The sequence below is a fragment of the Saccostrea echinata genome, unplaced genomic scaffold (assembly GCF_033153115.1).
Source record: "Saccostrea echinata isolate AGI-Se365-2 ecotype Australia unplaced genomic scaffold, CSIRO_AGI_Sech_v1 ptg000002l, whole genome shotgun sequence".
NCBI lineage: Eukaryota > Metazoa > Mollusca > Bivalvia > Ostreida > Ostreidae > Saccostrea > Saccostrea echinata.
The window spans coordinates 22,229,860-22,255,192 of NW_026889751.1; the positions used below are offsets into that span (position 1 = coordinate 22,229,860).

The window sequence follows — 25,333 nt, forward strand, 5'->3', positions numbered from 1 at the left end:
TCAGGTGCATATTGTTTATAATTTGAAATTTTTTAAAGTTTATGTAATTTACTGATAAAGAATATATTTACATTTTATTTATGTTTGGGCCTGAATTTTATTTATTTTTCATGCTTATTGTTCACAATCCTTCTCTAGGTGTGTTGTAATGTATTAGCAGTTGATGGAGAAAATGATCCCGCAATTCTCAGTATCAATGCAGGTACATGTACATCATTCATATTTTCTCCAATCAGCTATTGAATGATTTATATATCATTGTGAAAAAAAGCTGTAGCAAGTCAAAATAGTAAATATGTATGTTCAACTTATTTTCTGAAATGTTAAGGAATAATTCTAATTTTGAAGATGTGAGAATATCTAATTATTTTCATTTTATTGTATATTTCATTTTATTGTATAAGTAAGTAAGTAACTAAGTAATTTATTTATTTATAGTGACATGTGTACATAATTAAATCCTTTGTTTACAAACTGTATAAAATAACAATCAACACCCGGCCCATCGGGCCTATATGCTACTTTAAACACAAAATTGAAATACAATATATAAAGAAAATAAAGAGCACAACGTTAAGAGATCAACAAAAAAGTAAATAAACATAATTGTGATATATATACATGTATATGTATTTTGTATGCTAAGATTGCAAGTGTCTGTTATAAAAGTTATTGGTAGATGAATATGACACTGAAATACATTCTTATTTTCTGAACATAACGGACTGTTTCCACATAAATGAAAAATACAAATACTTTGCAACCTGTCGAGGATGATTTGAAATAAGTATACGTAGTAAATCCACATCTGACCATGCCATTTGATTAAGAAGAGTGTTTTCAAAAAGTTTTGTATATTTCATTTTATTGTATACAGCATCAGCTGCCATAGCCGTGTCTTCTGTACAGTATCAGTGGAATGGTCCTGTAGGTCTGTTGTCCTTTTTAGCTCACCTGAGCCGAAGGCTCAAGTGAGCTTTTCTGATCAAAATTTGTCCGTTGTCTGTCGTCGGCGGCGTCGTCGTCGGCGTCGTTGTTGTCGTAAACTTTTCACATTTTCATCTTCTTCTCCAGAACTACTGGGCCAATTTCAATCAAACTTGGCACAAAGTATCCTTGGGTGAAGGGGTTTCAAGTTTGTTCAAATGAAGGGCCACGCCCTCCTCCAAGGGGAGATAATTACGAAATAGCAAAAAATTAATGGCATTATTGAAAAATCTTCTTCTCAAGAACCAGTGGGCCAGGAAAGATGAAACTCATGTGGAATTATTGTCAGGTAGTGTAGATTCAAGTTTGTTCAAATCATGACCCCCGGGGATAGGGTGGGGCCACAATGGACGATCAAAGTTTTACATAGGAATATATAGGAAAAATCTTCAAAAATCTTCTTCTCAAGAACAGCAAAGCTATGATTGGTCATATTTATTTGGAAGCATCCACAGGTGGTGTAGATTCAAGTTTGTACAAATCATGACCCCCGGGGGTAGGGTGGGGCCACATTGGACGATCAAAGTTTTACATAGGTCTGGAATATATAGGAAAAATCTTCAAAAATCTTCTTCTCAAGAACAGCAAAGCTATGATTGGTCATATTTATATGGAAGCATCCTCAGGTGGTGTAGATTCAAGTTTGTTCAAATCATGACCCCCGGGGGTAGGGTGGGGCCAAAATGGACGATCAATTAACATACATGTAGGTGTACATAGGAAAAATCTTCAAAAATCTTCTTCTCAAGAACAGCAAAGCTATGATTGGTCATATTTATTTGGAAGCATCCTCAGGTGGTGTAGATTCAAGTTTGTTCAAATCATGACCCCCGGGGTTGGGTGGGGCCACATTGGACGATCAAAGTTTTACATAGGAATATATAGGAAAAATCTTTAAAAATCTCAAGAACAGCAGAGCCACGGTTTGTCATATTTATACGGAAGCATCCTCATATAGTGTAGATTCAAGTTTGTTCAAATCATGACCCCCCCCCCCCCCCACTCCCTTTTTAGGGGTAGGTTGGGACCACTTATGCATTTAAGCTTTTCAATACTAAACTGATTTTTCCTTTTTTCCTAGCCACAGTGCTCAGGTGAGCGATGTGGCCCTTGGGCCTCTTGTTATGTATTTATCGTCAAATTCTTATTCATGCTGGAAAAATTATAGATTTACATAGTGTACATGTATATTTGTATAGGTATATGTACTTATAGATTGCCGATGCATTTGTCTTTTTTGAGGTCAGATTTTAAAAATTTATCCACTATTTACCAATCATACAGTATTTTAAACAGTGCTTTTCTTGATTTTTTCTCTTAATATCATTTTTAAGGTCAAGGCTATATTGGATTTTGTTTTTTAAAGTCTTAACTGATATAATTGATTTTTTTTCAACTTGTGACAATACGTTGTATTTCCACTATGGAAAAGTTATACTTCTTAGTGCGCTCTTTTGTGAAAAAGTCAGAAAATGTACAAATCTCGCGGGATTACTGGGACAAACATAACATAAACATGTAAACAATATGTTGAATGTCGATGAACAATTCCTAAGAAAATGCAAATGAAATATTTTATTGTTGTGCACTTTATATACATCAAGAGTAGGAATGACAACGATATCAATTTATATCTATTGTTGATCGTAGGTATCTATTTATCGTATGGTACATCTAAATACAATACACATGCCTCGGAAATGTCGTATTTTTTATTAATGGATGATAAATTTAGGGTTCTCACTCTCTTACATATGTCTTTTAGTTCTTCTACTCTTAATTGGAATGACAAATACATTTAACATTTAAAATTGGATTGAGATTGGCATGTTTTGTATTATCCGCAACGCCATGCTGTCCCAGTCAGACGACCAAACGTGCCTCTAATTTTGAAGAGTTCACTAATGGAAATAAAACATTTTAAAATGGACATACAGGTAAACATGTACATAATATTGTGGAAGTGTGTCTTGTTTTCACTTACATGTATGTTGTCCCTATTACTCTTCTGTATCTCTAAGGTCAAGGTCATTAAGATTCTTATATTGCAATCTTTTTTGAGTGCTTGCTTTTATTTATATCTTTTTTCATGCAGGGGCTGTCAGGGTTGGATATGTAGATGATAAATTTGTAATAAATCCACTTCGACGTGAGCTGGAGCAGAGTAAAATCAACCTAGTGGTCACATCCATTAAAGAAGGAATAGGTAAACATCCTATAATGACATTCAACGACAAAAACCTTAGCTGGAGACCTCATATCTAATCCCAGTAAACAGGGAATAGGTAATCATCCTATAACGCCATTCAACAACAAAAACCTTAGCTAGAGACCTCATATCTAATCCCAGTAAACAGGGAATAGGTAAATACTAGTACAGTGACATTCAGCTACAAAAACCTTAGCTAGAGACCTCATATCTAATCCCAGTAAACAAGGAATAGGTAAACATCCTATAACGACATTCAACACCAAAAACCTTAGCTAGAGACCTCATATCTAATCCCAGTAAACAGGGAATAGGTAATCATCCTATAATGCCATTCAACAACAAAAACCTTAGCTAGAGACCTCATATCTAATCCCAGTAAACAGGGAATAGGTAAACACTCTTTCACTGACATCCTTAGCTAGGGACCTCATCTCTAATCCAGTTAACAAAGAATAGGTAAACACTCTTACAATGACATTTAGCTAGTAAAACATTAGCAAGGGACCTCATCTCTAATCCAGTAAACAAAGAATAGATAAACACTCTTACAATGACATTTAGCAAGAAGATATTAGCTAGGGACCTCATTTCTAATCCAGTAAACAATGAATAGGTAAACAGTAAACACTCTCACAATGACAAGAAACAACACAAATCTAAACTTGGGAGCTCATGTTTACCTTAATTAAATGAGGAATATGTAAACCCTCTGACAATGGCATTAAGGTATAAAAACATGATTAGGTTAACACTCTTATAATGACAGTAAACAATGCAGACATTATCTAGAGGTAGGGCCTTCAAGGTAACATCTAGTAAACAAGGATTGTTTGTTTGTTTGTTTAACATCCCTTTTGAGAAAGGGATAACTTTTGAGAATTTTTCACTCATATTGCAGCACCACTACTTGCCGGTGAACTGTATATCATTCTTAAACATTTAAAAGTGTTTTTGGTGTGTTTTGATTAACATTATTGTGGATAAAAAAATCTTAAATGATATTAATTTTGATAATTATGCTGGAGGGAGGATCCAACTCAGTGGATTACAATTTGTTTAAGGAAGCCATTAAAGTTGGTTACGAAGAGTCTTTTAATATCATCGAAAGTATAGAGGATCTGAGAAATTCAGCCAGTGAAAATAAGTATATTCCTAAACGTCTGCCTCCAAGATTTCAGGTTACAGAAATTCAGGATGCTGTGTACAGGTATTAATTGCAGGGTTCATGAAGAGAGAGAATTGAAAACTTGTCAGTGTTTTTCTCCTATATTTTAAAAGCAGCCATTTTTATCTATTTTGCGAAGAATTTTTCCCAGGGAAATCTTAAAAACAATTTGGTAAAAGAAATTGTCTCTACTTGGCTGTGCTTTTGAAAGATGCTGTTTAAAGGAACTTTTTTTGTATTTTTTAGGTTGTGCAACACAAAGTTGACAGTGGTGTTTATGGATTACAACCATGGCAAGGTAGCATGAAATTTTCGTGAAAAACACCCAACCTATGCACAGGAGATAGAAATTTATAAGTTTATTTAAAGGCCATTTTTAATTAGGTCAGTTTTAATTGAAATTTAATCATTAATTACATGTCTGTAGATGGTAAACTCCCAAAAGGGAGACTACTCTGAAATTCTGAAAATAATGATGTTATTAGATATTGATCCAAAGGAAGTATGCCCATTTATACTGTTTTTTATTTGGTCAAATATGATTTAAAAAAAAAAAAAACACACATTTGTTAAAAAGTACTATTACCCCACTCGTGCTTAAATCATGCCCTCCAGGTAACATTACCTTTCAACAGTTGAAAATGCATGACAGCAGGTAATGGTATAAAAATTGTTAACTGCACAAAATGTTTGTGCATATGGTTCACATTGATGTTTTCATTTAAATGCATTTTAAATACATTCAGTATAACAAAAAATATATTGCATGTTTTTTTAGGGTAACGTGAAGTTGTTATCCCATGAAAACCTCGGTCAACAATGGTTTCTGCAGGATAACAATTTAGGTTACCCTAAAAACATGGAATATTTTTAGAGTTACACACATATTCAATTAAGCAATGAAAAAAACCTTATTGGTCTGGAATATCTGATAAGTTAAAAAGTCATAAAAAATGTTATTCAGAACTAAAAGTATATAGAAAACATTTGTATTAGATTAATTTTACATTTGTACACATTTATTTTTTTTTTCAGTTTTCAAGAGATTCAGCTGTGAAACTTATTGTCAGTGGTGTGATGAATGAATTACAAGAGGCCCATGGGCCTTGAATCGCTCTTCTGATAAACTGTACAACCTATCACTTCTATTTGAAGCCTCGAAGTATCCTGTATATTTGCATAAACCCTTGAAATTCCAATTCACACTCTGAGAACCCAAGATGATTCTAAGCCAATTAGTACCTGAGAGTTGGTCATGGTGACCTACTTATCACTTGTCATTCTCTGAGGACCCATCAACTTAGTTTGATGATTCTAAGCCAATTAATACCTAAAATATTTTTTAAAATTATAATCATAAAATTTCATAAGTGGGTCAAAGTGACCTACTTTTCAATTGTTTTACTCCAAGGACCCAAGATGCATCAACTGACAAAGTTTGATGATTCTAAGCCAATTAGTACCTGTAATATTTAATTAAAGCCATAAATTTTCAAAAGTAGGTCACCGTGACCTACTTTTCAGTTGCTGTACTCCGAGGACCAAAGATACATCGACTGACAAAATTTGATGATTCTAGCCAATAAGTACCCAAAATATTTAATTACAGCCATAAATTTTCAAAAGTAGGTCACAGTGACCTACTTTTCAGTCAACCTACTCCGAGGACCAAAGATGCATCAACTGACAAATTTTGATGATTCTAAGCCAAATAATTCCTGAAAATATTAAATACAGCCATAAAATTTCAAAAGTAGGTCACCGTGACCTACTTTTCAGTTGTTGTACTCCGAGGACCCAAGACGCATCAACTGACAAAGTTTAATGATTCTAAACCAATTAGTACCCGAAATATTTGATTAAAGCCATAAATTTTCAAAAGTAGGTCACTGTGACCTACTTTTCAGTTGTTGTACTCCAAGGACCCATGACGCATAAACTGAAAAGTTTTATGATTCTAAGCCAATTAGTACCCGAAATATTTAATTAAAGCCATAAATTTTCAGAAAGTAGGTCACGGTGACCTACTTTTTAGTCGACCTACTCCGAAGACCCATGACGCATCAACTGACAAAGTTTGATGATTGTAAGCCAATTAGTACCCGAAATATTTAATTAAAGCCATAAATTTTCAAAAGTAGGTCACCGTGACCTACTTTTCAGTTGTTGTACTCCGAGGACCCATGACGCATCAACTGACAAAGTTTGATGATTCTAAGCCAATTAGTACCTGAAATATTTAATTATAGTCATATAAATTGAAAAGTAGGTCACGGTGACCTACTTTTCAGTTGACCTTTTTTGAGGACCCAAGATGCATCAACTTACAAAGTTTTATGATCATAGGACTTAAAATGTCCAAATTATGCTTCTAAAACGCTTTGAAATCAAATGCCTGCAAAGTTCAAAAAGTAGGTCACTGTGACCTACTTTTTAATAAATATGTTTTATGGCCCCAAGAGGCATCATCTTACAAGATTTAATGATTCTAAGCCTCCCCGTATTCGAATTAATGACCTTAATTGTTTTAAAAAAGATTAGCCATAAAATTCAAAAAGTAGGTCAAGGTGACCTACTTTTTAAGTGACGTACTTTGACGACCCAAGATGCATCAACTGACAAAGTTTGATGATCATAGGCCTTAAATTGTTCAAAATATGCCTCTAAATCATTATGAAAAAGAATGGCCGCAAAATTTGAAAAGTAGGTCACCGTGACCTACTTTTGAGTCAACTTGATATGAGGTCCTTAGATGCACCAACTGACAAGATTTGATGATCCTAGTCCTTATAGTAAGCAAAATATCAACATTTTAATAAAATGTAATTTTTGGTCAACTTTAAAGTGACCTTGAGACCACGCCCTTTGCCCCAGGGTAAATCCCCGTGCAAATTTTAATCTACAACATATCCTCATCCTTTTGTGTAAGTTTGGTGATAATCTGCTCAGTGGTTCTTGAGAAGAAGATTTTTTAGCAACCATTACTTTTGTTTCTATTTTCCTAATTATCTCCCCTTGTTAAAGGGTCACAACCCCAGTTTTAGTATAAAAGGGAGCCCTTGGGCCAAGGATACCCTGTGACAAATTTGACAATAATTGGCCAAGGGGTTCATGAGTTATGGCCCATATTCTAAAAAGTTTACGCACACCGCACAAATGGCCATAGCATTAGCTCTTTGAGCCTTTGGCTCAGAAGAGCTAAAAAGGTGGGTCAGATAGTCTTACAGAAAATATTATTTCAGCTTAATAGAGAGTAGTGAAAGGACAAATGCACTTAAGCAATGCTTAATGGGTCCTTTTTCAGTGCCGTTTGTTTTGGAATATACTACCAAATGGGTTTTTTTGTAATAGTTAAACACAAGTGGATATTTCTAATTAAAATCACGTTAAAACATCACCTAAATCAGCATGGATTTGAAACAAATGAAGATTTTTAAATGCCTATAGATACCCCAAATCCGGAAAAGTTGTACCGAACCTATTTTGAGTTTCATTCATTTAAATCAAGAGGAGGAGACATTTAAATCGGACACTTGAACAATCTGATGGTGGATCATTGACGGGCGTGTTTTCCGAATGATAATCTTGCACTATTTTACCTGAGAAAAAATCAAATGAAGTTTTATAGATGCCTCGTGCCATAGTGATCAAACTAAGAAATTTGCACGCTTGCATTTGAAATAATACAATAAATATTTTGATTCAAAACATTAATTCTTTGAATTTTTAAAATGAAAAAAAGTGTACTTAGGTGGCTTTCATTACCGGTACCATTGTCTTGCAAGAATGTTCAAAATGTTTGATGCTTTCATGGGTGATGACATATTAACGACACTAAACTCTCCTAACCCATCCGTGTTCATAAAACCTAATACATACAAATTTCTCTATGTGGCACGACTTCGATGTAATGATACAAAACGTGGCTATCTTTTACAGTGAGCATTTGAGGAATGTTTACCTGAGTAGAACTCACGTGACTACCGGTATTTTAAATAATTTATTCCACGGGTGGGTTCAACAAAGGTCAAACAGGTAAATAGCTCTCGCTTGCTATAGGAAAAACATTGGACTTTTCATACATTTTTAGTATTTTAAGTACAAGATTAATCTTGTACAAATTTCCTACTTTCACACAAGTTTTATAAGATAATGTATAATGCGTTTTTTGTCATTCGCACAAGTTTGTACAACGTTAGGCTGACAGTAAACAAAAGCTTTGAAATGAATGACGGTCCTCGATTTACTATAGAAAATCACAAATGTCCGCTGACCTCTACCACATTGTAAGGCTTTGCTCTTTGTATATTCATGAATTCCACTGATAAAATTTGTTGAATCTTATGGTTTAAATACCAATTAATGATCTGAGATGAAAAATTATGCTTAATTTGGTTCTTCATTTTTTCACATTTTACCGGGGCCTGTAAGTGCACTCGTTCTTTCAAAATGTCAGTGTTCCACAGAGCAGGGGATTTAAATTTGTTCAAATGAAGAGCCACACTCTCTAAGCAAATATGCCTGTCATTGCAAAATATTTACAAATATGCTTTAATTAATTGAACAGTCAGGTAATCACTGCCCCTCAGGACCTGACATGCATTGTTACTTAACTTTTTACACATAGGGTCATCATGACCTTTCCTTGGTGCCAGCTTTACAATAGACAACAGCTGTATGATTTTCATTACATTTATTAAAGACTTGAACAAAAGCATATACAATCTTGCATTATTCATAACTGTGATGGACATAAGGGAATTGGCATTAAATGGCTGCATTGCATAAAATGTGCAATCAAGAATTAGGGTCCAGAAGGGATAGCTGTCATATCGACTAATAAGTACCGGGCAAAACCAGTGGCCCTGTGTTGGTCAGAGATGCCTGAGATCCCAAATTTAGGTACTAGACATTTGGGACCGAGAGAGCTGCAAGCACATCTGTATACCCTGCTTCCGGTGATTGCTACTGGTCAGCAGTACTTTTACACCCAAGTACTTCAGTACTAATATAAGCCTCCCCTCTTGTTACAAGAGGTGGAGGGGAGCAGACTTGGCTACGACCCCAATCGAAAACTTCTTACCTGACTTTTACTTGACTTTTATTACACATTGCCATAGGTTGAATACTTTGTAGACAACCTGTCTACCCAACAATGTGCCCACCAACTTGTCTGATGGCTGGGCAGGGAAACAACGAGCCAGATGTGTTCACAACCCTCCCACTCATCCCTCCGGACCCTCCCCCCTTAAATACAATGCAACAAGGGTTTTGAAAAAGTCTTAAAGTATTGTGGCTATTAAAATAGACTATAAGATAGACATGTTAACCACTGTCCTTATAAGTTAGTTTAATCACAAGTTCTGGACTGGTTTTTGTGCACAATATTGGATTGGCTGTCCTTTCTCTGCATCAATCCCTATGAGCTGGATTTCCTGCTGGTACATGTTTGTTGTCGAATATCTGAAAAAAGCAAAAGATCTGACAGCAGATTACTGCAATTTGGTGATATTTTCATTAGCCGATGATTGCACTGGCTAATGACGGATAACTCTTTAATGTTGATGATAGGTTTGGAATAATTTGATAGAATTTTCTTAAAGTTTTTGGGGATATGCCTGTCATTGCAAAATATTTACAAATATGCTTTAATTAATTATTTTTTCTGTAAGTTTTAGAGATAAAACCATTTAATTTTTCTCTGTTGTAGATCTTTATCCATCCATGACAGAAGATGATTTAAACCAGTACATACAGAGGTGTATTAAACAAATCTTCAGGAAGAGTATCTTTACTACAGGGAAAAGGTATTTTGTTTAAACAGTTTTTCAATCCATTTGAACTTCTGTATATTGAAAATCAAAATCTTCACTATTCTACATATAAAAAGAAATTGTACATACCGGTACCTGAATCACTTTTAAAAAATGTTAATATATGGGGGCCAAAATTGACTCTAATCATAAATAGTCCTTTGTTCAAATGAAGAGCAACACCCTCTTCTAAGGGGAGATAATTAAGAAATAGTGAAAATTGGGTTATGTGATTTGAATATATACTTCTCACGAAGCAATGGGCCAGAAAATATGAAACTTGTGTGAAATTTTTCTAAAATAGTGAAAATTCAATTTTTTAAACCACAGCCCCCAGGGGAAGGATAGGGCCACTTTGGGTGATCAAAGTTTTCTATAGGAAAATGTGGAAGCATCCACAGGTAGTGTAGATTCAGCTTTGTTTAAATCGTAACCCCTGGGGTTGGGTGGTGCGTAAATGGAAAATCAAAGTTTTATATATAGGAATATAATGGAAAAGAATCTATAAATCTATATAAATATCTTCTACTCAAGAAAAGTAAAGTGTTTAGTCGTATTTATATGGAAGCATCCTCAGGTAGTGCAGATAAAAGTTTCTTCAAATCATGACCCCATAGGGTAGGGTGGGGCCACAATATGTAATCTAAGTTTTACATTTGAATATACAGTCAAACCTCATTATTTTGAACTCGATGGGACCAAGGAAAAACTTTGAGATATCTAAGGATTTGAGATATCAAGGGTAAAATATTTAAAGAATAAGTGGTTTGGACTTCCAAATCACTTCGACATATCCAAGGTATTCGAGATATCGGTGTTCGAGATATCGAAGTTCCACTGTATAGGAAAAAAATCTGCTGATGAAGAACAGAAGGGCTATAGTAACTCAGATGAGCATTGTGGTCCATTGGTCTCTTGTTCTTTAGGAACCATAATTCAACCACAATATATTGAATTCCTAGATACTGTATGTGTACTTAAAAAAGCGGGCTTCATATTTTAACGGCTTTGGTGCAGACAACGATGCGCTAATTTATGAATACCGCTAATGAATCTTTTATATATACAATACACGGGCACGGACATGTGTGGCACTGATTCATGATTATGCCAACAACTCTATACCCAGTGATTGCATTAAATTTTGAATATGCCAATTTATGTACATGTACAGTATATTGAAGTTTTTTTCTCTGCCCAGTGAAGTTTGAGATAATAAGGTTTGACTGTACAATGTTTACTATTAATTGTAATTATGCATATGTATGACAAATGTGTTATTAATTTTTGTAGCAAATTCACAATATATATTTTCTTTCAAGTATATGTAGACATGCAAATCAAAAATTGTGTGTCAAACATTACACATGTACTCTGAAACTTTTCTCATCTGTTCTTTAGGTTCTGTGTACCATGGCTTATGATTCTTTAGACATGTCATTAAAGTTTGACCCTGTTGCCCAGCTTATCAGGTAATGTTGTTATATTAAGATTCATTGACCCTCTGATAAGAGAGATAACTCACTGGGATTAATCACTATTTTATACAATTACAAAATCTGTTTTGTCTTTTAAATTTGCTTCCAAGAAATTTTTAAAAAATTTAAATGAAGTTTGTGCCTATGTATTCAAAGATATTTTGTAAATTTACAAGTGCAAAACATATTTAGGCAGACATTCATAACCCTGCTTCATTCCACCTTTTTGATAAAAAGAGGGGTTATAATAATACCTATATCTGTGTTGCTTAATGTTTTTCTTTCAACTTTCAAAGTGGATTTAGTTTGACAAACAAGAAGTACAGGTGGAGTACAGTGTATATGATTATAAAAAGAATTCACAATTTGTCTTCAAAAAATTGTAATATTGTTGTATGGTAGAGCTATGGCTAAAACATGTTCTCATTTCTTTTTTCCAGTGGTGCAAAGGAGAAGAATTTCATGTTACATTACGAGGCAAGTTAAATTTCCACATTTTGACCTTTTCTTCAGAACATATGAAATTTGTCTCAAAACTTCTGATCAATTGAAGGAACTTGAATGCAGGAGATTTATTTCCTTCATAATGGAGTAAAATGAACAAGAATAGAGTTGGATATTTTTGAAATCTAAAGAAATACATACATTATACATGTACATGTATTAAAAGACTTAAAAGACATTTTAGAATGTGCTATGGTGTTTGAACTCATGACCTACTTTTCAAAAATTTTAATCTAGGCTAATCTTGTGCACCTGTGGAAACAGGGCTTTCATATTTTATTTACATGTGCATTACCTGTGACAATACCTTTCTAGATCTATTATGATTTTTGAAATCATAACCTTGACCTTGAAGATTGACCTACTTTTAAAAAAATTCAACCTCAGCCATAAGTTTTGTTCCAGTGGAGACAAGTCTTTCATATTTGACATGTACGTTACCTGTGACTAAACCTCTCCAACTGTACTATGATTTTTTACTGCATACCACATACCTCAAGTTTGACATTCAAAAATTTAAGTTTCAGTCGTAACTTTTGAAAGCAGATCGTATTACTTAAAAATATATAACTTTTTCGCATAACAGTTACAATGTGCCATAAATCATTACACAACAACCAATAAGAGCCCAAAAGCTAGGGACCACAATTCTTTCTATTTGCTTGTTTCTTATACATTCTTTCTGTACAAAACTTTCTTGATTAAGACCTACCCCTCCTTTTCAAAACAAGTTTCATTAAATTTGCATATTTTGACTTTTGATTTTATACTAGGTGAAATAAGAAAAACAAGCCAAATAAAACCCCCAAAAAGTATTAAAAATGTTTAATTAAAATATTGTACAAATATGATGCCTGCAAACTTGTCTTGATATTAAAAATATACATTATAGCAATGGATTTCTTAGTTGATTTTCTTGTTATTTTTGTTTCTCAGTTATGCTATTAATAGAAACAGTTGTGTTATTTAAAGATAGAAGTTTACACAGTAAACTGATATAATGATAAATTTGAGCAAAGAAAATGTTTGGTATTAATCTTGGATTTCACTGCAGGTATTTGATTTTCTTCATTTTTTTATTTCTCTGTTGAGCAACAAACAGATTGTCATTTGTATCTGTACACAGTCCCCAGGGTACACTCAGTCCACAGTTTATGTAACAGAGGAACTGTCCATCCTGGTCTATGATGTGAACACAGTCATTGTCAATATCAGCTGTAAGGATGTGACTCTGACTGTTTGTGGTGATTCCTCGTGGATTGAATGGTTTGTTCTTTGGAGCAGGAGTATATCCAGTGTACCTGAATCTCAGTTTCCCGGCCTGGTTGACCACCACTACTGCTTTAGTTCCCTCATCAGACACACAGATATCCAGGTTCTTGTTCTCAGTTATGTATCTTAAATTACGAGAACTAGGTGAATAGAGAGGTTTGCCTTTATCATCAAACTGAATGGTTTGTTTCTCTGTGGATCCAGAGTAATGAACAACTTTTGTTTGTTTTTTATTATCACTGTCCATGATAACCAGGAGGTCACCAAAGGAGGTACTACAGACACTGTTAGGTCTCCATTTCTTTAGTCTGATCACCTCCTCTATCTTCTCATTCTTCACAATGTTCACGGTTCTATCACTGTAATCAGTATAAACTAGATCTCTACTTTTTGTCACTGCTATGTTAGATGGTATGTTCCCTGACTTGGTTCTGATTGACTTGAGTAGTGATCCCTGATTGATGCTGTAGAGTTTCATGATGCTGTCATATCCAGTTGTCCAGATTTCTTCATCACTCAGACAGGCCAAATTGTTAAGTTCATATTTATACCCTGTGTCTATGGTGTTGACAGTCTCTGGTTCATCAAGCAGCTGTTTAACTGGAGGAGAGGATCCAGCTTCTGGTGATTTCTGTGTTGTCTTCATGCTGTAGCCATGTTTATCTGATGTTAAAGAACTTGATGATAAGGCTCCAAACAGGTTACTAAGTTGTTCTCCTTGGATTTTTCCTGGAATGAATTTGGGTAAAGATGGCATAATTTTGTGTGGAAGATTTCTGTATGTGTGTACATTGGATGTGACACTAAATAGTTTTGACAAGTCATTGGTGTCTGTTACAGTTTCCATTGAATTGATTTCATCCTTGATGTCAGACATTGTCTTGTTTATTTCATCCAGATGTCTCTGTAGAGTTTGTAACTGTGTGTTTTTCATCTCATCAACTTCAGCTTTAAGTTTCTTGACAAGTTTGTCAATTTCTCTGTGCCAGTCCTCTCCATGTTTTGTTATGGCTGTTGAGAGATCTCCATATTCCTTTTCTAACTGACTCATTCTGTTTTGTACATCAGAGGCAATGTCCTGGTAGGTTGGATAAATTGTCTCATTTAATTCGGTTTGTTCTTTTATGAACTTATTCTTTTTTTCATCCACAACTTGTAAGATTTCCAATACTTTATGACCTAGATGTTGATCAGATGCAATGCACTTATGGCATACAGGAATGTCACATTGATTACAGTACAGTTTACATCGTTCTTCATCATGAAATTTACATCCAGGGTAGAGGGGGTGGATTTTCTGTCTTTAAAGTGAACAATTTTATGGGGTGTTGAGACATCAGCAGAAAAGTGTTCTCCCACACAGGCCTTACACAGATTGACAAGACATGTATCACAGTGCATCTGTACCACAGCGGTCTCACACAGGTCACATCTTATCACGTCCTGAGCACTGGTACAGGGGTCCATGATTAAAGCATGACTCTGAAGTATTAATAGATATATATATGTTGTCTGAATGTTACAATAGAACATCACCTTTTTAGACCTTTTTGTCAATCTCTCACCAGAGGATGCATTGAGAAACTAATCTCTCACCAGAGGGCGCATTGAGAAACCAATCTCTCACCAGAGGACACACTGAGAAACCAATCTCTCACCAGAGGGCGCACTTAGAAACCAATATCTCACTAGAGGGCGCACTTAAAAACCAATCTCCCACCAGAGGGCGCACTTAGAAACCAATATCTCACTAGAGGGCGTGCTATGCAAGCTTCACTTACACCTTTGTTATTCTCCCAAAAAAGTCCCTTTTTGTAAAGAGTATAGTTGCATCATAAGAAGTAAGCATAAAAATTAAGAAAAAAATTCCAAACACAATATATTCTTATTTTAGTGTATGTTTTCCTATGATGGATGAATATTGATATAAGAGATTTTATCTAGTAAGTTTAATGGATATACTACTCCTGTCCTTAACCTTTGCTTTATCAATGGGACTCGGTATGCTTTATCAATATATCTCAGTGAAATGTCATTTGAATCAAATATTGGAGTTTAATGACCCCCCACCCCCCACCCCGCATAGCACATAGGTAGGCCTAGCAGTTAAGTTGTTTTGACCATGCAGTAAGGTATAGTCACTTTCTACAATTTCTACAGTAGGCGACTTTCACATTCTTTAAAAGAGTTATCTCTCTTTGTCAGCATAATGATAATTTTTCTATATATCCTTTGTAACTTACCTGTAAATATTTTAAACCTTCAAATGCTTTTGGTCAATTCTGTACCTTTCCTGTTTTGCCATAATATTGGGCAATAAAGAAAACATAATAAACATGTATTTACAGATTTCATTTGTAAGACACTGCCCCATAAAGTTTGTAATGTTATAGAGGGAAAACAGTGAGTTAGGCCAGCTAACCCCAGATTCACCCCTTAAAGGGAAATAACTTTTGTAATTGTGAAAGTCGTCTATGCATACATGATTCTATAAGCGTATAACTTACCAAAGATCTATATATAACAGATCTACAACCGTAAACAAAATGCATAAAAATCATAAGAAGGCATTCCTTGGCATTTATCCTTGGAAATTCCAAATTTTGATGTAATTGAAAGTAATGTGTAATTGGCCAAATTTTCAATTACAAGTAATTGTAATTTAATTAATTACTTTGGAGAAAATGCATGTAATTCACAATTACTTTTCAATTACATTGATGTATAATGAATGAAAAATCAATACATCCCCCCACCCAAACCCACTATACACTATTCAAAAAAGCTTAACTGATCTTTTGGGGAAAATATTTTGATGATTAATATCTTACAGGAATATTCATATTTCCTACTTTTAGTGAATTGCTGTTTTATCTTATGTATTTTTAAAAGGAACTTTCAAAATATTCTCTATGTTTAATATACAAATAAACATAATAGTTTTTCTAACTTGTTTATGAATTAATTACAGCAATTGAAATGCGTAGTCCAATGGCTTCTAATCATTTGTTTGCCGTATCTGTTAACAGCTTGTGTTAGAGTGATTATCAGGTGGTAATTAGTGCCCTAAGGGCAGAGAAATTTAATAGATATGTATTTTACACACTTTGTGTTTGCATTTATGATATTGTATTTCAATATTCTGAGATAGCTTATGTTTAAAAGGAAACATTAAGACAAAAATACATCATTGTTTTGTATAAATATATACCGGTAGCAGAAAGCATAAAAATGACATCAAATTTTCTAACACATTTGAATTAAGGTAAAAAAAAAAAACATGGGTAACACGGTCTTCTAATTGCTAGTCAGTTTCTATCTATTCCTGTCACATATGCCCCAGTGGAAGTGTCTTCACTTTGAAGGAAAAACCTTTCAAATTTAACTGGAGACACTTTATTAGCTCACCTGAGCCGAAGACTCAGGTGAGCTTTTCTGATCGAAATTTGTCCGTTGTCTGTCGTTGTCATAGTTGTCGTTGTAAACTTTTCAAAATTTCATCTTCTTCTCCAGAACCACTGGGCCAATTTCAACCAAACTTGCCACAAAGCATCTATGGGTGAAGGGGATTCAAGTTTGTTCAAATGAAGGGCCACGCCCTCTTTCAAGGGGAGATAATAGAGAATTGAAAAATTAATAGCATCTTTTAAAAATCTTCTTCTCAAGAACCACAGGGCCAGGAAAGATGAAACTCATGTGGAAACATCCTCAGGTAGTGTATATTCAAGTTTGTTCAAATCATGACCCCCAGGGGTAGGGCAGGGCCACAATGGAGGATCTAAGTTTACATAGAAATATATAGGAAAAAACCTTTAAAAATCTTCTTCTCAAGAACAGCAAAGCCATGATGAGTTATATCCTCAGGTAGTGTAGATTCAAGTTTGTTCAAATCATGACCCCCGGGGGCAGGGCGGGGCCACTATGGAGGATTAAAGTTTTATATAGCAATATATAGGAAAACCTTTAAAAATTCTTACAAAGAAGACATGTTTTTTCCTTGATTTTAGGATAATGGACATAATAGTTCTACGTAAAAAAAAAAACTCAAACCGGGGGCGCACTAGCCCTGGATCCACCTTTGCGGGGTTAGGGTTGGGTCCAATGGGGGATTGAAAGTTTTAAGAAGAACATATAGAAAAAATATTTCTTCTCAAGAACAGAAAAACTATGTTTAGTCATATTGATATGGAAGCATCCTCAGATTGTGTAGATTCAAGTTTGTTCAAATGATGACCCCTGGGATAGGGAGGAGCCACAATGGGGGATCAAATTTTTACAAAGGAATATATGGAAAAAAAATTTTTAAAATCATTTCAAGTACAACAAAATCATTTGTTAAATTGACATGGAAGGTAGTTTAAAATTCAAGTCCCCCCCCCCCTCCCCAGTAATCTTTTCAATAATGAACTGATTTGTGCTTTTGCCTAGCCAATGTGCTCAGGTGAGCGATGTGGCCCATGGGCCTCTTGTTTGAGAAGTTAGCTGGAGACACTTTATTTGAGAAAATTTAATGAACTCCTAAAGAATGTACATGTAAGAAAAAAAATGTTGTAACTAAATCTGACATGACTATAAAAGAACGTTCACGACTATTTATTTATTGTAAGTTCATAAAATGTAATTTGTGATTTAATTAATTACATTTGCAAAGTAATTGTAATTTAATTAATTACATTTCAAAATCCTTGTGATGGTAATTTAAATGAAGGTTTTTGGCAAGTTATTGTAATTCAATGTAATTTCTTTCCAATGTAATTGACCCCATCCCTGGTTGGAATATTACAATTAACTTACAGTCAAAAGATTTTCAACATACACTCAAACCTCCTTTTGTAGAACCCAGTGGAACCAAAAAAAAAAAGTTTGAGATATCCGAGGATTCAAGATATCCAGGGTAAAATACTTGATTAAAGAATAAGGGGTACGTCCAAATCATTTTGACATATCCATGGTATTCGAGATAACAGTGTTCAAGATACTGAAGTTCAACTGTATTTGATATCTATGTTTTAGAAGATGCAACTAATTTTTTATGTTTTAATATTGTATATATCTACAAATGACTTTCTTTTCTCTATGTCAGCATCAACAGGGCTTTGGCATCAAATCATGCATCATCGATTGAGAAATTTAACAATCAGTAGAGCCTATAGGGTAGTTTTGCAAGGGACATCTCAAAATTTTGTTAAAAAGAAAAATTGAGATAAGCAGAATATCTACAATTGTGTGATTTTATATCTGTTTTATCCAACTCATTGAAATGGTAAATATTTACATTGCAAGCCTTGTTAACTCATTGGATAAAGCAATTATAAAATTACACAATATGGATATCCTCTATGTACTATATAGTGTTTATCATGCACATGAAATGTTTCGTAATTTAAAACTTTATCATTGACCCATTTTACCAGATTTTTTTAATTTAAACATTAAAAGAGATGTTATTGAAGTTTGGATAGTGCATCCCTGCCCATGAAAAAAGGTGTTTTTGTTTTGTTTTGTTTTGATTTTTGGTTTTTAAGATCTACTGGGACTTATTAATCATATTAACAATCATTTTTTTCAAATCATGGCCACCAGGGGGTGAAGTGAGGTCATTTTTTTAAGAACAAGGGGGAGCAACTAAGGTCAGACATTACCTGATCTGAAACAAAAATGGCTGCCAGTTGGTTACTTGAATTCAGATCACATGACTTACCTGTGTTATCTACCTGTTAGGTTTTTATGCTTCCAGGTCTGTAGTGGAAATTTAGATTTTATATCTGTGAATTATGGCTCACTGCATACCTTTTGATGTTTTATTATAATTGAGTCATAAAATGTGTGCCAAAATTTGTATAGATTTATTCAGAAGATGGCACCAAGCTGCATATTTATAATCAAAGAAATCCAACTCCAATTTCTTCATATATTTCTACTTTAGAAATTAATATTAATTTCATTTTAATTAAAATCAGTTAAAACATATCAATCAATGCATCATTTTGTTGGTTTGTGTTATGAATCGTTAAGTCACTAAGGTAATTTATAGCTTATCAGAGCTTATCTAAGCTGAAAGCTCAAGTGAGCTTTCTAGATCATATTTTGCCCGGAGTCTATCTTTACGTCTGTTACTTGGTAAACTTTTAACATTATTGACTTTTTCTCTAGATGTATTAGGTTAGTTTTACCAAACTTGTCACAAATTATCGTAGTGCTCTTGAGCTCTTGCTCATCTTTCAATTGTTAGTCTTGTTAGTTACAGGAATGGACAAGCTCAATTCATGGTTGGTCATTCAGGAAAACCGTTTTGTAAATCATCTGAGATCACATATTATTTCAATTTGTGTTCCTATATATATATATATATATATATATATATATATATATATATATATATATATATATATATATATATATATATATATAAGAAACTTAGACCCTATAATGTCCTGCCTTATAATCTCAGAAATCAGTTATTTTCTAAAACTGATGATATAAAATCCTAGCTTTCCCTTACTACAAGATTGTGGAATATTCTGGAATATTTTAATGTAGGTACTTCCACTGATTTCCTTAAAAAATGGTGTTTTTTATTTCAACATTGTAATAATTTATTGTAATTAATGAAGCAACGCTTGAAGCACATGTCAAATTATATATTGATTAAACAGACATACATGTCGATCATTGCCCATGTGAAGCACTCAAGTTTGTTTCCAGTTGCCCGACCGACCCTAAAATATATGAGCCTAAAAAAATTATCCGCAAATATCTTTCCAGGAGTAAACTTCTCCAGTTTCACTATTAGAAATCCTAATTTTGATCACTGCCCTGTTTCAGAAAATGCATATTCTATACACATTAATCAAAAATGTTTCGACAGCGAAAATGGTAGCATGCTTGCCAATAAAATATTAAAATAAAATAAAATGTTTTCCCTACCTACCTACCCTATTTTTTCTCAGGTTGGAATAGGAAACACACTATTTATTTATCTTGGCCTAACCAGAATGAAGTATTGAGTACCTTTTACTGATTAAATGATTTAGAAACAAATAATGGTTTAAAACCCCACATCTATGTGTAATAATGGCTACAATGCAATCTAACAAAAATCTTTAAAGCATCTAGTCCATGTTTGGAATATCATGACCTCTTGTGGCCAGATTAGGGCCTCAGATTGGATCTTTTTTTTCATGTGAACAAAGAGAAAAACTTTTAATAATTTGATGAAGTACAAAGCCATGCAGGGTAACTCAGGTTAGCATTGAGGCCCATAGCTTCTTTTTCTAATAATAATTTGGGTTGAAGTAAAATGAAATCAAACCTTGCTATTTCAAACTTGATGGGACTCAAGAACAGTGATATCCAAGAGTTCAAAATACTGAGGATACCGGTAAATCATTACATATAGAAAAAGTAGAAGGGACTTCCAACTCCCTTCGAAATATCTATGGTATTAAGGATATTGACACTGAAGAAATTAAAATGCAATAGTAACTGTACTTCATTCAATTACAGCTACATGTCATAAGACTCTGTTGAACATTGTGACCCAAAGATATCTTATTTAAAAACTTTATTTACCAACCTATTGTGAGCTTTCTATTTCATGGTTAAATTTTGTCATACTTATCTCATAGCTTCCAATTTATGATGAGTCAAATTAATAACTTCTTAAAAACATGAAAGAAGTGCAGACATCCCATGATGTTAATGATTGTTCTTCTTTTAGTTTCCAGCATATGCCACCAATGAAATAGGACGACCTGGTACAGCAACAGCCAGAAGAGAAATAGGGTATACAAGGAGATAGCAAGCGTGGAATGCTTCTGGAATCTACAGTACAGAACTAACAGAAGTACCGAGCTGAGCTAGCTGGCTGTAGCTTCCGCAAACAGTACAGCAAAAGACATATTTATCAACAAGCTAGACGAACAGGTCTGATGATTTATATACATGTATCTCCCTTTTTTATTTCCTTTGTAGCTAATGACACAACATTTAATTAGTTAGCAAGCTGGGTGTAAATTCCATACATCCAGGTTGAGACAGGAGTAAATATCGTGATGTCACAATCCAGTTTTTCTATCACACAAAGTAAACAACATGACGTTATGATGCATTATAGCACTTAGTAAATCTCAAAAGTTTGAAACACCATTGGTGGTTTTTGGTTACATAGGAAAAAAAATCATTAAAAAGCCAAAGGGTGTATGGAATACAACCCGAGGTATTTAAAATCCCCGTACATCTTGATTGAACCTGGATAACGAATACATGCAATTTTTCCAGTTTATTTTTGGTGTAAACTTGTAAATAAATTCTAAAAGACCTATTGACCCACAATTGCATGCTAGTTTTCCTTACCAGTACTAGCTAGTCAGTGGAGCATAATTTTTTCTTCTAAAAAATCAATGAATGTTTTAAAGGTGAAGTCACTTCAGGAACAGTTGGAACAAAGAGACTAAAAGATAAAGAATTTGGAATCTTGTTTGGTTTCATCCATTTAAGAATCCATGAAGGCAACCTTTAGGAATGATATTATCACTTTTTCTGACAGTGTGAACTCCTCTCCAAGCAAACAACCAGACAGTTGTGACAGTAGACACTCTGACAGTGACCTCTCTCTGAGTAGATCTGCCTCAAAAAAGGGGGGCAACTCATTCAGGCACTCTGTAAGGAGGTCAAAAGGGGGAAAAGACAATACCAGGGTCAAAAAAGACGCTGCCAGTGTGAGGCATCCAATGAGACTAAGTGTTGACTATGAGGAAGACAGATTTCAGATGGTGAAGTCACCTTTACCTGACAAAAGTAATGCTTGCTTTGTGATGTGATAGTAAACAAACATTTAAGGATATCCGATCCTCAGCCATGAATGATAACTTTTAAAATTATCATTTTATTTAAAAAGTCTCTAAATGAAGCTTGAAATTGAAATCTTTTCGTGTAACAATTTCCATTTCATCAATCTCAATATGATTCAAGGTTCTTTAAAGTCTTGGAAACGCTCTTGTACAAAATTGACATTTCTACATTTGTACCCCATAAAAGTACAGAAATAAATATATTTTTAGAGAAATTGAATTTCCTTTAATCTTGGCTTAGAAACCAATGCTAATTAGTATGATTTGAAATTAGGAGTGATCTGTGATGTCTTGCAATGATAGCACAATCTTTTCACATTATATTATTATATAACAATTGAAGTAAATAGAACGAAAATACTACACAAGTATGAAAATATTCTCCAAAAGCCTATATACCTATAGTTTATTATCCTAAAATATATTTGTTGATCAATTTTCAATTAGAAAATGCAAAGCTGGTGCCTTTATTCGCGTTTCCTGAAAATATATTTGAGATTTGATAATTGTCCCTATATATGATACGAGTAATTACCGGGTAACTAAAATGATGAACTCTGAAGAAATACTATGGGTAAATACATATTACTCTGTGAATTCAGAGACATTTTTGCGTGTTTTTTTTTCCCAATTACTAGATTGCTGATTTTCAGAACCTGGGGATCGGACTACCTTAATTGGGAAACAGGTTTTTATGGTATGTATGGGAATTCATAATTTCTTGGGTGTGAAAGAGAGCAATACAAAAGAGAGTGAGAAAGATTTCTGGACCTCATTTGTTAACCATTATTGAATAAAATTATTATTTAACAAGTGAAAAAGAGTGTGAGAGAGAGAGATTTATGGGCATTATTTGTTACCTGCTATTGAATAAATTATTATTCAATAAAAGTGATAGTAAAAATCACACGTACATTGTATTTTTAGGTCACCTGAGTCACTCAGGTGACCTATTGCTATCTGTTTTCGTCCGTCGTCGTCCGTCGTGTGTTAACATTTGAACATTTTCAGCTTCTTCTCTGAAACCGCTGAACCAATTTCAGCCAATTTTAGCATATGGCATCTATGTGTGAAGGGGAACAAAATTTTTGAATATCATGGTCCCTGCCCCCCTGGGGCCTGAGGGGTGGGGCTAAAACCACCAAAATTAATGCAGTCTTTAAAAATCTTCTTCTTTACTCCTGGACATCAAGCAGTCAAACTGTTGGCATGATTGTAATAAGCATTAAACCCTCTACCAAAATTGTGAAATTCATGGCCCCAGGGTCAGGAGTTCTGGTGCTAGGGCGGGGCTATATAGATCATATAGTGAAAGTGCATTATTTCTTTGAAAATCTTCTCTACTCCTGGGTATTACTGAAACAAATTAAATACATAGTTATGTTAAGCAAGAGTGACTCTACCAAAATTGTGAAATTCATAGCCCCAGGGTCAGGGGTTCTGGTGCTAGGGGGAGGGGGAGGGGCACTATATAGATCATATAGTGAAAGTGCATTATTTCTTTGAAAATCTTCTTCTCTACTCCTGGGTATTATTGGAACAAATTGAATACATAGTTATGATAAGTAAGGATGACTCTACCAAAATTGTGAAATTCATGGCCCCAGGGTCAGGGGTTCTGTTGCTAGGGTGGGGTTATATAGATCATATAGTGAAAGTGCATTATTTCTTTGAAAATCTTCTTCTCTACTCCTGGGTATTATTGAAACAAATTAAATACATAGTTATGATAAGCAAGAGTGACTCTACCAAAATTGTGAAATTCATAGCCCCAGGGTCAGGGGTTCTGTTGCTAGGTGGGGAGGGGGGGGGGCTATATAGATCATATAGTGAAAGTGCATTATTTCTTTGAAAATCTTCTTCTCTACTCCTTGGTATTGTTTAAACAAATTAAATACATAATTATGTTAAGCAAGAGTGACTCTACCGAAATTGTGAAATTCATGGCCCCAGGGTAAGGGGTTCTGGTGCTGAGGGGGGTGGGGGGGGGCTATATAGATCATATAGTGAAAGTGCATTCTTTCTTTGAAAATCTTCTTCTCTACTCCTGGGTATTATTGAATACATAGTTATGATAAGCAAGGGTGACTCTACCAAAATTGTGAAATGCATGGCCCCAGGGTCAGGGGTTCTGGTGCTAGGTGGGGCTATACAGATCATATAGTGAAAGTGCATTCTTTCTTTGAAAATCTTCTTCTCTACTCCTGGGTATTTTTGAAACAAATTAAATACATAGTTATGATAAGCAAGAGTGACTCTACCAAAATTGTGAATTTCATGGTCCCAGGGTCAAGGGTTCTAGTGAAAAGGTTTGGGGGGGGGGGGGGGGGGACTCTATTGATTATATAGTGAAAAAGCAAAATTTCTTTGAAAATATTCTTTTCTGCTTCTGGTTAAAAAGCAAAGAAGCTAAGTATATAGTTATGATGAGCAAGAGTGCTTCTTCCAGAGTAGTGAATTGCATGACCCGGGTCAGATGTGCTGGTGTAAGGGTGGGGCTCTTGATAATATATTGAAAACGCATTAATTCTATTAAATAATCCTGTCTGCCCCTTAGTGTTAAGCAGATAAACAAAGTGATTACTTATGATGAGCAAACTTCTGGTCCCAGGGTGAGAGACTCTAGTGTTTCTTGGTGGGGAGGGGGGGGGAGCTCTATTGATAATATAGCGAATCTGAAGTAAAACTGCATTATTTCTTTAAAAATTTTCTCTGCACTTGGGCATATCAGAGGCAAAAAGTTTAAAAGTTTTAATAAGGAAGGGTATTTTTACCAGATTTTGAACATCTGGACCATTTGTTCAAGTGTTCTAGTCCTGGCCAGGGCTCTATTAATTTGTATTCTACTGAGAGGAGTTATTCCCCTTTGCCATTTACTTTTGATAATTAATAACTGTAAACAATGTACTTGAAAGGTTAATAGAATAAGAGAATTAAGCAAGAATTTTTATTGTATAATACAAAAAGTATTTTCATAGTTTTAATGATCAGATAGACTTGTAAGTAATAGATAAATAAAAATGGAACAAAAATAACTTGTCTTATTAAAT

The 25,333-nt window shown here is 34.3% G+C and overlaps 4 protein-coding genes across 5 annotated transcripts in view; 3 read left to right on the forward strand and 1 right to left on the reverse strand.

Moving 5' to 3' along the window:
* LOC133174916 (polyribonucleotide nucleotidyltransferase 1, mitochondrial-like) overlaps positions 1–21,277 on the forward strand; it is a 50,002-nt gene extending 28,725 nt beyond the window's left edge. Inside the window, exon 16 of one of the 2 annotated variants that reach the window (XM_061310011.1) lies at positions 21,152–21,277. In XM_061310011.1, the coding sequence (XP_061165995.1) occupies positions 21,152–21,232 (81 nt within the window). In that variant the 3' untranslated portion in view covers positions 21,233–21,277. Of the gene's footprint in view, positions 1–11,578; positions 11,689–21,151 lie in introns of those variants that run through there. The other variant, XM_061310019.1, reaches the window with a different exon arrangement.
* LOC133174849 (tripartite motif-containing protein 2-like) overlaps positions 1–25,333 on the forward strand; it is a 231,287-nt gene that overhangs the window by 161,935 nt on the left and 44,019 nt on the right. The window lies entirely within an intron of this gene.
* Positions 4,216–5,474, forward strand: LOC133203161 (polyribonucleotide nucleotidyltransferase 1, mitochondrial-like). Its single transcript, XM_061339007.1, has 3 exons — positions 4,216–4,406; positions 4,611–4,662; positions 5,400–5,474. Exons 1-3 carry the CDS (start codon positions 4,216–4,218, stop codon positions 5,472–5,474), a joined length of 318 nt encoding a protein of 105 aa, XP_061194991.1.
* LOC133174933 (uncharacterized) lies at positions 13,205–14,713 on the reverse strand. Its single transcript, XM_061310029.1, has one exon. It carries the CDS (start codon positions 14,480–14,482, stop codon positions 13,205–13,207), a length of 1,278 nt encoding a protein of 425 aa, XP_061166013.1. The 5' UTR covers positions 14,483–14,713.

Coding starts and splice junctions, on each gene's coding strand:
- LOC133174933 (XM_061310029.1), bottom strand. CDS start 14,482: ATGAGTCAGTTAGAAAAGGAATATGGAGATCTCTCAACAGCCATAACA.
- LOC133203161 (XM_061339007.1), top strand. CDS start 4,216: ATGCTGGAGGGAGGATCCAACTCAGTGGATTACAATTTGTTTAAGGAA. Junction 4,407..4,610: donor ATTCAGGATGCTGTGTACAG/GTATTAATTGCA, acceptor TGTATTTTTTAG/GTTGTGCAACACAAAGTTGA. Junction 4,663..5,399: donor TGGATTACAACCATGGCAAG/GTAGCATGAAAT, acceptor TTTTTTTTTCAG/TTTTCAAGAGATTCAGCTGT.